The sequence below is a fragment of the Beta vulgaris genome, chromosome 3, assembly GCF_026745355.1.
Source record: "Beta vulgaris subsp. vulgaris cultivar EL10 chromosome 3, EL10.2, whole genome shotgun sequence".
Lineage (NCBI taxonomy): Eukaryota > Viridiplantae > Streptophyta > Magnoliopsida > Caryophyllales > Amaranthaceae > Beta > Beta vulgaris.
In genome coordinates this window covers 1729219-1742762 of record NC_079204.1, presented here as the reverse complement: position 1 = coordinate 1742762, position 13544 = coordinate 1729219, and the positions used below count along the sequence as shown (strand labels likewise).

Genomic DNA, 13544 nt, shown 5'->3' with positions numbered 1-13544 from the left:
AGGATATATAGTTATACGAGAGTTTAGGCTTTTTGATAAAGGATATTAAATATATCTCATTAAATTTGAAAAATGTTTATCATGCTAAATTTACAAGTTCATCAAGCCTACATGCTACAAGCATAACTCAATCATTTTGAAAGTTAATTAGCTCATTTTAAACCCAAACGGTAATATTGGATTGTAATATGTCTCGTTTCCATATAAATTGAGAGACCTAGACTTTTGATCATTATAAAAAATTCAACACTATAACTAAATAAAAATACAAGGAACTAAGTTGTTACAACATAGACAATCCTAGCCAAAACGACTCTACTTATATCCACCAATAAAATGGGAGACCTCAAGGGCTGCCTCATGAATAAGCAACCGTGGATACAATAAAACTCAATAGTTAACTAACCAATATACAGCTCGATAAACTTCTCTATATAAACAATGGATTGTGATTTCCAACTCGGACCTACTAATCAATGTCTTGCACTTATTTACTACACAACATGATAATAACGAGAAGAGGGGGGTTACGTACGCTATCTATAAAAAAACGAGCCACTAGCTCTGAGTCATTTGTGATTGTGTATCCGATAGTGACCCGCATGTATATCATTAATAGGCGTTACATCGCCGCTAAATGATCGGTATTCAATATAATATTAGTTGGTTGAACTATTGAAACGTATGAGTTAAGTATACAAATAAGGATTAATGTTTTGCATTTTTAATTTCATTTTTAAGGACCTCATATGTTTTTGTTCACCTTTTAGGACCTAAGTTCACAATTTCAATGACTTAATCCAACTGTTAACTCAATTTGAGTTTTCAATCCAAAAAAAAACATGCTTTTACAACTTGTTTTTGCAATTAAAAGAAGACTAAAATTATTTCAATATTTAACAGTTAGAAATGTGGGTTACATAATACTCGAGTAAGGCATACAATTAGGGATTTACATTTTAATTTTCTCACCTTTTAGGACCACGCAGGTTTGTCTTTTTTCATGGTTTAGAACCTTACGGATCCCATTTTCAAAGCCTCTTAATCGTATGAACTCAACTGATGAACCCTTAGTAAAATATATATTATTAAATGAAAAAAAAATGATAAACTAAAGTATTATCATTGTTTAATTTATTATATCTTACTACCTCCGATCTTTGTTAGTTTACTCGTATTCCTTTTTGGAATGTCGCCTATTAGTTTACCCATTTCTTTTGTTTTTACTTTTGGAATGAGACCACTAACTTTCCATCACACATACATTTAACTTTAATATAAAATAATAGTTTCTCTTTCTTTCTATGTCCCACAATATTGTTTCTCCTAAAATTTTGTGCAAAAAAAAACCCTGCATAAACTAATAAAGACAGATGGAAGTATTTCTTAATAGATGTAAATCGTCCTTGGCTTAATTGCACATATTAACTTTCCAACACATTCTCTTTCCTATGTTCTTTAAGAATCTTTCTAACTCAAACTTCACCACGTATAAAGTGGATAAATAATCTAAGATTGAGGTATGTCAATGGTAATGCAAAGTTACCGATGTTCATTCCATAATAAAACCTTTGCTCACTTTGTGCAAACAATCAACCCAATCATAAAAATGACAAGTAGTTGTTTGCTTATATTTCCGACATATATAAAAACCTCATTAATGAATTGCTCAATAGCTCTTGATGTTAGTTGTTCTGTTCGTCGACTAAGTGATTCAAGTGTATGTTATTTTCTTATTCCAATGTTTTTAAGGACAAAGAAGATATTTTATGTTGTACGAACTTTGAAGAAATTGATTTTTTTTTTTTGAATTGAGTGAATATGGAATAACATGAAGAATTTTTGTTATAACTTTTTGAAAAATTCGAAGAATTTGTTCCTATGGAAACAAATGAAGTCGGCATGTTACATCCCATGTTTACAACTATTTAATAGTAAATTTGTTTTTTTTTCATCGAAAAAAGAAATTGTAATTTTTTTTTTGTTTTACTAGTTTGAAAAGTCAACTTGGGTTAACAGTGAGGTTAACTAATCCAAATAGCGGACTTAGGTCATTTTTTTAACGCAATCCAACGCACTTTTTTAATCATTAATATCTTTACTTGTGCATGCATAAAAAATACAAAAAATTATACTTAGATAGTACATCGAGATGAATCTAACAAGATTCCACTTGATTATATTTTTTTTATAATTATAAATTAGATTCAAAATTGATCAATAAATAGTATCATTTACTCATTTCACATAATATTTTATTTAAAACAGAACGGAGTCGATAGTGACTAGTGAGTCTAGTAATTGTATGCTCTCAGAACGTAACACAAAAACATAATTCTACATAGTCGATAGCTTAAAACTGACGTGAACAGGAATGAGAGTCTGATAGATCATCAAATTGAATCACTACATTTGATTTTCGAGGTTTAACAAACTCAAAATCAATTCAAAAACATCAGATCAAGCAAAAACACATCTCAATTCCGCAATCCCCAATTAATTAGGGTTTTCTTCGATTGAAATCAGAAAATTGTTCAATACTTGCAGAAAGAAGAGAGAAAGATTAAAAATGGGTTGGGGATGGACATTAATCGAAGGAATTGAGGTTGTAGGTTCACTAATTCTTCTTGGATGGGGAGGTTTATGGTTTTTAAATCGTAGATTATACAAAGAGTATGAAGAAAAAAGAGTTTTAGTTCAGATCATTTTCAGTGTTGTTTTTGCTTTTTCTTGTAATCTTCTTCAACTTGTTCTTTTCGAGATTATTCCTATTCTTTCTAAAGAGTAAGAATTTCTACTTGTTTTTTTTGATTGGATAGTTTGAATTTTATATACTGTGATTTTACTTGTTCATAATTATGTTTCATTGTAGGGCGAGATGGATGAACTGGAAGCTGGATTTGTTTTGCTTGATTTTGTTACTAGTCTTCATGTTGCCGTATTATCATTGCTACTTAATGCTTTGTAATAGTGGTATGTCTTGATTTATCTTTGCTTTCGAGCTTTTGTCGATTTTCGTTGACAATGTATTGCATATTAGGGATGGTTTTGATTGTTTGAGTTAGTTTGCAATTTGAAATTGAGTATAGGTTATTTTTGTAGGTTGGCTGGTATGGAATTATTGTTTTGATTTGATCTGATCATTTAATTAGGTGTAAGAAAGGAGCGAGCTGCACTTGGGGCTATCTTATTTTTGTTTGCTTTCTTGTATGCTTTTTGGCGAATGGGCATCCACTTTCCCATGCCATCACCTGATAAAGGTAAATGTTGTCGTTCAGATTTTCCTGCTTATGCTTCCCACATTGGGGATTCTTTATGTGAAGACATGGTTTTGTTGAATCATGTAATGAACTGACATTCATATGGTAGATTAGAGAAGAAGATTAAGAAATCAAATGGACTTTGATTAATGATTTTTTAGAAGGCAGTAAAATAAAGTGATAATTAGAAGCTTTCGAGAGGCTTATACTCTCCCAAACACCAAACTGAACTCTAAATAATTTTCAACATGCTCTCTCTCCCTAATGTTCTGTATTTATAGCATTTGATCCCTCACTAACTCTCTAGCTTATTCTTCAAGCTACTACTAGAACTAACAACTAACTAATTGTGCTATGCCAAGGGCCCAAGAGTCCCCCTCTCATATTCTCATTAGGTTGATTCATTAAAAATTATTTATATGTCTTGGTGTTATATGCTATATCATACTCATCTTGGTATACTACAACAGCCCGGTGTTGATTGTTGATGGGAGGATTTGTTGAAGTCAAGACTTAGGTTATAGCTCCAACATTCTAGTTTATGATGTGGTATTGACTTTACTTGTTACTGATACGTGGGACCTTTGACCACCAACTATTTTTTTGGCTGTTACCCTAATATTGTGGCAAATTATGCGTTACACCCAAGGGCCAAGCCCCAAGGAGCACCAAGCATGGTTTGAGGTTCATCAATCAACCTACCAATTAAGGTTTATGAATATGATCTTCTAATTGAATTTTAGTGACACTGATATTCCCATAACCGTAAATGAAACATTGTTTGTTGAGCAAAATTAAATCATATCTTCATTAACTGAGATCTATTCATGAACCTACTAATTAGTCTTCATCAAATTGAACTTTATCTGTCAGAACCCTTTTGTAAACAATTTAATTTCTCATCTATGTCAGGATTTTTTACCATGCCTCAGTTGGTTAGCCGAATTGGGGTCATTGGAGTGACCGTCATGGCTGTCTTGTCATGGCTGTCAATCTACCTTACAGTTATCAGTCTCTCTTTATTAGGTATATAAATTATCGCTCTCCTAGTTACATTTATTATATGGGTGTGAGAGCTTTACATTGTGGGGGTTATGCTTGTTAGGGAGATTGATGAGTTTGAAATAAAATCCTTGGAGAGGCAATTAATGCAATCAATTGAGACATGCGTTACCAAAAAGAAGAAAATTATACTTTGTCAAATGGAGATGGAACGAAGTCAAGTATCAGAAGAGGTTTATTTTCTCTCTCTGGTCTTCTCTTATTTTTGATGTAGCCATGTTGGCAAGAGTATATCGTGGTTGATTTTCTTAGCTATTGCATACATGCTTTGTTTTGTCGTTCCTAAGAGAGGAGGAACTCATGTTGCTAATTTAAGATTCATGTTCTGATCCACAGCAGATGGTGAAACTTGAGATTCTCTTTCTCGTTTTGTGATTTTCAATTTTCTGCTTTGATTGCTTGGTTCACTAACTAGTTATTGTTGTAGAAGTTGAATGCTCGATCTTTCTTCAAGAGAATTGTTGGAACAGTTGTGAGATCTGTACAGGAAGACCAAAGGGAACAAGGTTGGTGGCCTTCTATCATTATTTAGGTTGATCTTATTATCTTCCAGTATGTTTTGGTTTAACACATCTTGTTGACAAGCTGCTACTGCAATGTCTAAATCTTGGGTAGTTTTATCTTTTTACGTTGGTATTGGTTTCATGGTTATGGTGCACTTGAAGAAGGGTTGTTTTAGCTTCTATCAACTTTCTTCTATTAGATCTCTTTCTTTTGGATGTGAGGGGAGGTTTAATTGGTCCACTTATGACCCATGGAATGTCTTGACAAGGAAATTAAGAAATTTGGACAATGTCTATACTAGAAGACATGTCCATTTTAATGGAGCCAAAGGTTGACTATTCTCTGTCTTTGGATTATCAGGTTTGTGTAGCTATATACTAATTTCGGACCATTGCTGAAATGGGTCCGTGTATTCTTGGTACATTTTTAATGTTACTCTTGAAAGTTGGATCCATGCCCGAGTTAGCAACTTGTATTCCAATCTAAATATCATTGTTTTTTCTTTCTTTCTCTTTTTGTTCTCCCTCACATACTAAAGCCCATCCAACTTGCATCGTAGAATGACCTAGCCTTAGAGGAGGCCTACTAAGGGTGCATTGTCTTTGCACTGTTTTCACGTGATTTTCACTTTTCAGATGCTGTTTGACCTTATCTTAACTTGTGAACTTATGAGGTGTTATATGCACTTATTGACTATGAACGTATTAGGACTTATTTAAAAATCATTAGTATTTATTGTAGTTCTGAATTAAACTTGAGTAGCCTTGTTGACCTTGAATTCAAAACTTATCTGAACTTATTAACCATGAAAGTAGCTGAACCAAATATTCATTTTCGTGAAATAACAGAGCATAACTCTCCAACGAAAGAAAGGACATGGTTTATCTTGGTTCACCATTGAAGGTGGTACTGCACACCTCTCCTCTTCGTCCTGTTTTGTTACGTTTACAACTTTTTCTGCCTGGTTTTTGATTGCATCAACATCCAAAATAAGGGTAGCCTTCTATGGTCCTAGCCTAATATGGGGCTCACCACCTTAGCGCATTACCTGCCAATAATAATTAAAGTGCTCTTTGATGTTTCACCTTTGAAGGGGATGAAGCTGGTGTCATTTTTTCTCTACATCCTCAACTTTTATGTTGCTTAATCTTCTCTCCACCTCTCCAGGGGATTGTTGTATCAGCTTTCAGAGCCTCTCTCTCTCTCTCTTTCTCTCTCATCTCAGGTGCCTTCTGTCAGATCTTTCTTACAGTTGCATACATTCAGATAAAATGAACTATCTGTGCATGAGTGTGTCGTTGACTTCGTATGGCACTTTGTTTCTTTTTAGATGTCGATGATGAAGTGCTTCATTATTTTCAGTCAAGCATCAAAGTCGCAGCCTCATGGAGCTTTGGTGTCTTGGATCAAATGAAGATGCAAGCTACTTAAAAGTTAAATGACTTGAAAGTTAAAAGTAAATCCTATGTGATTAATTTGTTCTCATAATATAGTGCAAAATTTTGGCTAGTGTTTCTTCCTTTTAGACTCTGCACCTTTGCTTTTGCTTTTGTTGTGTTCAGGTGATGTATATGGTCTATGAAACCAAATAGAATGCATGGATTTTAGTATATTCCGGGTAGTACTTAGCTTGATTTCTAAAGAATTTAGTCACCAAGAAAACAAACTAAGGGCTGAAAGCTTAAAGAAATCAATTACCAACTTTCGGAATTGTGTTCAACAAACAAATCTGTTTAAACTCTCCTTTGTATTTCGTGAATGATTAATTCGAATACAAAAATAAGCTGTTTAAATAAAACTGCTCCTCCTACTATGCTTAGGACAAGTCCCTAAGTCATTGTCTGCTATAACTTTACTTAAAAACTAGATAACAACTGAAAAGGATAAAGGATAACAATAAAAGGAATCCTAGATGCTGAAAACAAGAAGAACCTATCCCAAGTAGGATAGTAAAAACATGCAAGCGAAATACTAAATAAATTAGCATATGGAGAGCTCTAAGAGAACTCAAGTATGACTGGCCTAAGCATTACTTGACGCTCAAGTCATGGCAGACTTTGTATTGAGGACTTTGCTTTGCCAGTTTTTGATAGGTCGATTGTGAATTCTGGTAAATTGGTGCAAGAAGAGTTCAATTCCTTTACACCCATTATGGAACAGTATATCTGGGTTTTGAGTCTTTGGGGCTGGAGGGCTAAATACTATGTCACTCTGTAAACGTGCCTCTCTGCTGGAAAACAGCTCACTGAACACTCACACACTATTTACAATCAGCTCCTGTATGTTTATGAACGAGAGTAAAGGTTTTATAAACTCCAGATTCACTGTATCCAACAACTCTGCTGCACCAAGGTAAATTTGGCCAATTGTTGGTAGTCAGAAAGGTTTGGCAGATATTCGCAACCGAGGAAAACGTATTGTATAGTGCGTTTAAGTGCAGTGCAGGTGTGCAACGACGGAGATTCAAAGGAATTGGGTGAATGTGTAATAGCTTCATTTGCCTCAAGGATTCTTATCTTGTTTTTTACTTCTTTCTCTATTTTATACAGAGTACTTATTGCAAAAGAAAATAGAGGAAAGACGTTATAATTGCACGCATGTTTAGGTCTTAAACTGCAATTTCATTGCAGAATTTTCTTGCTTTCTATATACCTTCTCTTCTGTGGCAAATTCTGCCTACTTCGTAAGGCTCTTTGCCCATCTCATAAGGCTCCTTTCTTTATTGTAGACATCAAGAACCTAGAAGCTGAGGTGCAGGCGTTAGAGGAGCTGTCAAAGCAGCTGTTTTTGGAGATTTATGAGCTTCGCCAGGCTAAGGTACACTCTGCTCACTGCTGTGCGTTGTTGTGCATCTTGTCTTGCTATACCTTATTAAAATATCATGAATGTGCAATTATTTGAGATGTTTGATTTTCTGGATCTATGAACTGGTCCCAAATTCATCTCCTCTTTGTGTGAGATAGTACTTGAGCTGATCCAGCTGTGGTTTTGAAAACTATTTTTGATTCATATTTCACATGTTTCAGGAAGCTGCTGCTTTTTCTCGAACCTGGAAAGGCCATATGCAGAATCTTTTGGGCTACGCATGTTCAATATATTGTGTATACAAAATGATTAAGGTGGAGACTTTTCTTACATGTTTAGCTTACCTGCTTCTGATATGAAGTTGTCCCAATGTGGTGGCTAATCTGTACCTGAAATCGTGATTCATCTTGACTTCTTAAGAGATGGAGATTTACAAAAGGAAGGAGGAGAAATTATGTATGATAATAGAAATATATTGTTAAACAGGAAGATTAATAGTTGGGGCAAGTAAACTAAGTATTATTATTATCTCAAATTTCTCTAGAGAATGGAATTTCGAGGTGATAAAGAAAATTGGAAATGGGAGAGAGAATTCCATAACCTTTGAACTATAAGTTACAGAATTATGTAGCTTTGTGGTACTCCTTTTAGAGTTCTGAGATATGGTACCTAGTATTACGTCTCTATTTTTCTCTTTGGCTTGTTCTTGCAATATGTTCTGTCTTACTGATTGATTTCCTTGATCTTGCAGTCGTTGCAGAGCGTTGTCTTTAAGGAGGTATTTTGCTGCCAGATTAGTCTATATCGGGACTTGCTTACCTTTCCAGCTTAATAATTTATTTATTTATTATTATTGATGGTGTCTGAGATGACATATTGACATACAATTAGCTGGCTGCAGCCTGATGATCTTTCTTTTTGTCCCCCATCTCTTCACAGGCTGGTTCAGTTGATCCTGTCACAAAGACGATCAGTATATTCCTACAATACTTTGATATAGGAATAGATGCTACTTTACTATCCCAGGTGATATAATGCATTCTTCAGATATTGCTTCTAGTATATAATGACTCTTCCTATTGCTTTTGGTTATTTTTATGGCGCCTAACTTCAGATACATTATTGCTCACATTTGCTCTCTCCTAGCATGTAATGATGGGTGTTCTTTAGAAATGGAATAGCATCTCTGTTTATTTATCAAACTCTATTGAAAAGATAACATTCTGTTAAGCCTATTTATGAGTCAAACGATTGACTCAGAAAAACCTCTTAAAACATGTTCTGGCCTATTGGTCTGCAAAGGATAATGATATAACAATCAGTACCCTAACCCTACTATGAACTCATTGTACGCCATGATAATATAGAAAATCCGACTTGCTTTGGAGTGGTGGTGCTCCATCATTCAAGCTTCATCGAGTCTCTTCTTACTTCTTCTCTAATTCTGTAACGCATACACTGATTCTAAGAGGACCATAAAAGGAGGAGAGAGACTTCACTAACAAACGCTTCTGGATACGGGCTTTTATGATAGGCGGAGCTTTTTTTTTTTCATTCTGTTTCTAGAAATTGATATCGGGGGATGTTAGGTTGAAGAAACAGAAACAAGGCGTGAGGAAGAGAATATGAGCTAGTAACGATGGATTTTGAGGTGTTTACTTAGTCCAATGCTAAAGTCGGAGATAACTTTGATTTTAAGCAGATATTATGAAGGAAAAGATTGTTTGGGTGATGTTAAAGGCTTGGATTACAGTTTCAGTGAGGAAAAGGATGGACTCGGAGCAGGTTTATGAGGATTAATTAAACAGGTCGTTTGTGGAACAGAAGGATTCATGTTTATTTTTCTGTATTAAAAAGAGGTAATAGGTGTGTTACACAGGTTTTGGAATAGTATATTCTTTGGTGAATCATGGAAATCCTGTAGGCCCTTTTTTGTTGGAAAGACTCAGTGAGTCTTTACAATTTACTGATTGCTTTTAATGAAATTGAGTTATTTTCTCGATCTGGCATTATCGTCATGCAGATTCAATTTTTCTAGGTTTTTCTTGGTACGCTATTTTGTATAGATGGTTATTGATAGAGGGTGATCATTATCAGATTTTGTGTTGCTTTCTTTGCTAATAGTCCTTTCATTCTAAATAAATCTCGGTATAACAACTTTCTTTTCCCTTAAGTTTCCTATTATATACGACTTGACATATCAATGTACCGTTACTTGTTTGTTGAAAATTCGAATGCACCATTGCTTGTCATTCTAGAATTCCAATGCAAAACTAACCTCTCCTTGATCTATATGCAGACAACCTTAAGAGACACTTATTCTAAAACGGAGGGAGTAATGTTACTTTTTTTTGCTGTTCTTATGTGCGTTCAAAGATATTTATGAAGAGTTTTGATTTTTTATTCTAGAATAAATTCTGGATAAATCGACATTTTCTCCTGAATTAGAAAGGATCAGGAGTAAGTAAATGGCCTACAGTCCAGGGGTGGTCAAAATTTTCTCATATTTGGCCAAAGCTTAGTTCATTGCTGCCCCCTCAGGTGCCCGCAGGCCCTCACCTCCAAAATGATGATGAAGCATCATGGACATTCTAGGTTTGAGGGCAAAGTTAAAACTACTGGACCATCATAACCTTTTAGGATAAATGTTGAAGTTTGCAATCTTAATAAGCGTTTTCATTGCTTGAACCAAGTGCTCAGTGTTGATGCTTATCTGAGTATTTGTAATATTTTTATGATGAAGTTTGCAATCCGTGTGAGATATGCGAAGAACAATTAGATTATGTTTTCTTTTTTTTGCTGACTAGTTCATTGTTCATGTGTTAACTTCTTGCCTTGCATCTTAACCTCTCTAGATCCAACCTGCACATGGTGATATTTGATGTCATGGTGGTCATTTATTGGCATTCTTCTTAACCTTCTATTTACCTGTCTTCTATCGTGCAGTATATATCTTTACTATTCATTGGGATGTTGATTGTCATATCAGTTCGAGGATTTTTATCAAATCTAATGAAGGTAATGTTACCTCAACTCCTCAAGGTCCTTTCCCCTAAAATTTCATGCTCTTACAACATGTAATTATGCTGCTGATAGCTTGTAAATGTGTGTTATTTGTCGAGTAAAACTAATGAATGAAGCAATATGTTGCCACCTGTTATAGAAAATTTCTACCTATATGAGTTTAAAAACCTTGACATAGTATCTTGTCAATTCCTTTCTATATTGACATCCAATGTTCTCTTTCTTACTTGAATTCTTTGGTACTTGCAGTTTTTCTTTGCAGTTTCCAGAGGTGGGAGTGGATCTTCCAGCAATGTTGTCCTATTTTTATCAGAAATTATGGGCATGTATTTTGTCTCATCTATTCTTTTGATAAGGAAAAGTTTAGCAACTGAATACAGGTAATGATACAGCGCTTCCCTTCTGTTTCTGTTAGCAATCTTTTAAATTACCCTGGTGCTGTAAAACACAGTTATTTGCTTGACTTTGCCCATTTCCCCATCTTCTAGAGTGCTGTCCCTGGGCAAACTCAATCATTTGTTTGCTTTTCCCCCCCTTTTCAAATTTCTTTTAGTCAGGTTCCTGATGCTTTATAACACCGAGAGCTACAAAATGCGAAGTTGCTGGCAGACATCCATCTATGATCACTTGTAGAATTTTTGTTGAACGTTGTTATTGCTAGGGTTCATGTAGGGTGAAGCTTGTGCACGTCTAGGTTCTGAGTGGCACTTGACATTTCTTGATTTTGTAGATAAATTTTTACATGCTAGTGGGAGCTGGGAGGACATGATCTTTTAAACCTTATCCCTCATTTTGTAGATTAGCTTTTAATGCTAAGGTCCATGGATATTTTCGATTACTACTTGTGAGTTGTGACACTATCAAACTTCAAACTTGAAGATATACTCACAAGATGCACACTATTTTTTAAGAATTACTCCCTCCGTCCCAAAATATAGTTCCCATTTCCATTTTGGGTGTCCCAAAATATAGTTCCCATTTCCATATTTGTTTCCACATTTTTCCATAATTTGTCTAGAAAAAACGTGTCCCATCATTTATTTGCTTCTTGAATTTTGTTTTTTTCCTTTGTTTATTCAACAAAAATGTTACAATTAATGCTCTTTCACCAATAATTCTCCATTCTCTCTCCTAAAATCATCTTTTCCCATACAACATTTATTTAAATAAACAAAAAATATTTACTATCCATCTTAGATTCTACTTGCATAAATTACCGTGAAAAAAGAGAAATGGGAACTATATTTTGGGACGGAGGGAGTATTAGATATTAGGGAACAGACTAGTCTAATGGGTGATAAAGTTACTATATCACCATGAGAACCTCTCCCCACCTTCCTCATGCAGATGAGTCCCTCCTGAAGTTGCATGTCTATGAGTAGGATCAGCTCATCAGGATCTAAGGATAATGTGTTTCACAGGTTATAAGACAAAATTCTTCAGAGTGCTAGATAGTTTCTTCACTGCTATTTTTGCCATTTATTCACTGCTTTCAATATTCATATTAGGATAATGTATTGAATGTGGTAGATTTCTGTCTCTGGTTTGAAGTCTTCTAAATCATTTTCCCAACCCCCTTAGTTTTCTACTATTGTATTCATCCGTCGAAGGTCTTCCTTCTGTTTCTGGATTTCTGTCCCCTATTTAATGTGTTGCTATTTCCAGATAGAGGGAGTATTCGGGAGGAAATCTGGTTCTCATTCTAATTGTTTATCATTTTAAAAACTCAGTCCTATCAAGTTGTGCAGCGAATAGTCAAATGCTTATAACTTCTGGAGCTTTCGGCTGCCTGGAATTAGGTTTTATACCCCAAGCTTAGTGGTGATTTTTTGAACTTTGCAGGATGATAATAACTGATGTTTTGGGAGATATACAATTTGACTTCTATCACCGCTGGTTTGATGCAATATTCGTTGCTAGTGCCTTCCTTTCCTTGCTTTTGCTTTCTGCACATTATACATCTCGCCAAGCTGACAAACATCCAATTGATTAGGGTGCATGTAAGTCCCTCTGACCTTGTCTTCTTTTTATCTCTTTGCCATGTTCTAATGTTGAACCCTTTTGCTGCCCATTTGTTAGTATTGTGGATGAGTTGTCTCGGCTCATAGATCTTGATCATTTTGACAGAAGTATGGGTGCTGCCAATCAAGATCACACGACTATCACACAGCATGTATCATCATGGGAAAGAAGAGTTGTCAGTCATTGTATCCTATGCTGGTAAATTCGGCTCCGTCTTGTGTGTAGATACGGTAACATTGTTCTAGAAAATTCATGGTGTTCTATAGCTAGAGATGTTTCCCGGGATATGGTCTACTGGAGCCGACCTTGGATGACGGTACTCAAGTAATTCCAATTTTCAGCATGCTAGCTTGAAGCAGCCGTAGCAGTTTTGGTGGATGTTTCTTATGAGAGGTTTTTTTGGCTTTTGGCACCTTCACTGAAGCATCCGAGCTTTTGCGAAGGCTCAAGTAGCACATTTATGGATGTATTAGAAAAGTGTATGTAAATTTCCTCATTGTGTTATAGAAGAGGTGTTGAATCAAAATGTTGATTGAACATATTGAATTCAAAATAGATACAAGAATCTTTCATCACCTTTCATGTTTTTTTCTGTCAAAATAGATCAATTTGAATTGCAGCTTGCAAATCGTTTTTTCCCCTAGGTGTTGTATGTAATGAGAGATGATCGTGCCCATAGACTCATATTTTGTGCGTAACTCAGATCAGGTTTTCGGATTCTTGTCAGGACGATTTTTATGAATTCAACAGGGAAAGTTAGATATATACATTCTCCGTTTTTAACTTGCAATATTAAATTATGGCACAAGTATTTGGGAGAAGACAGAGACAAAAAGTGACAAGTTAAAAGACTCTCCCGTGTTAGTA

The 13544-nt window shown here is 35.0% G+C and overlaps 1 protein-coding gene across 1 annotated transcript; it reads left to right on the top strand.

Moving 5' to 3' along the window:
• Positions 1-2291: 2291 nt before the first annotated feature.
• On the top strand, positions 2292-13458 carry LOC104887977 (GPCR-type G protein 2). Its single transcript, XM_048640757.2, is given in 15 exon segments — positions 2292-2784; positions 2873-2973; positions 3153-3260; positions 4173-4241; positions 4244-4286; positions 4366-4495; positions 4750-4828; positions 7555-7643; positions 7853-7945; positions 8383-8409; positions 8571-8657; positions 10578-10649; positions 10905-11035; positions 12498-12655; positions 12783-13458. Coding segments are annotated over 14 exon segments (1395 nt in total). The 5' UTR covers positions 2292-2569; the 3' UTR covers positions 12649-12655; positions 12783-13458.
• Positions 13459-13544: the final 86 nt, after the last annotated feature.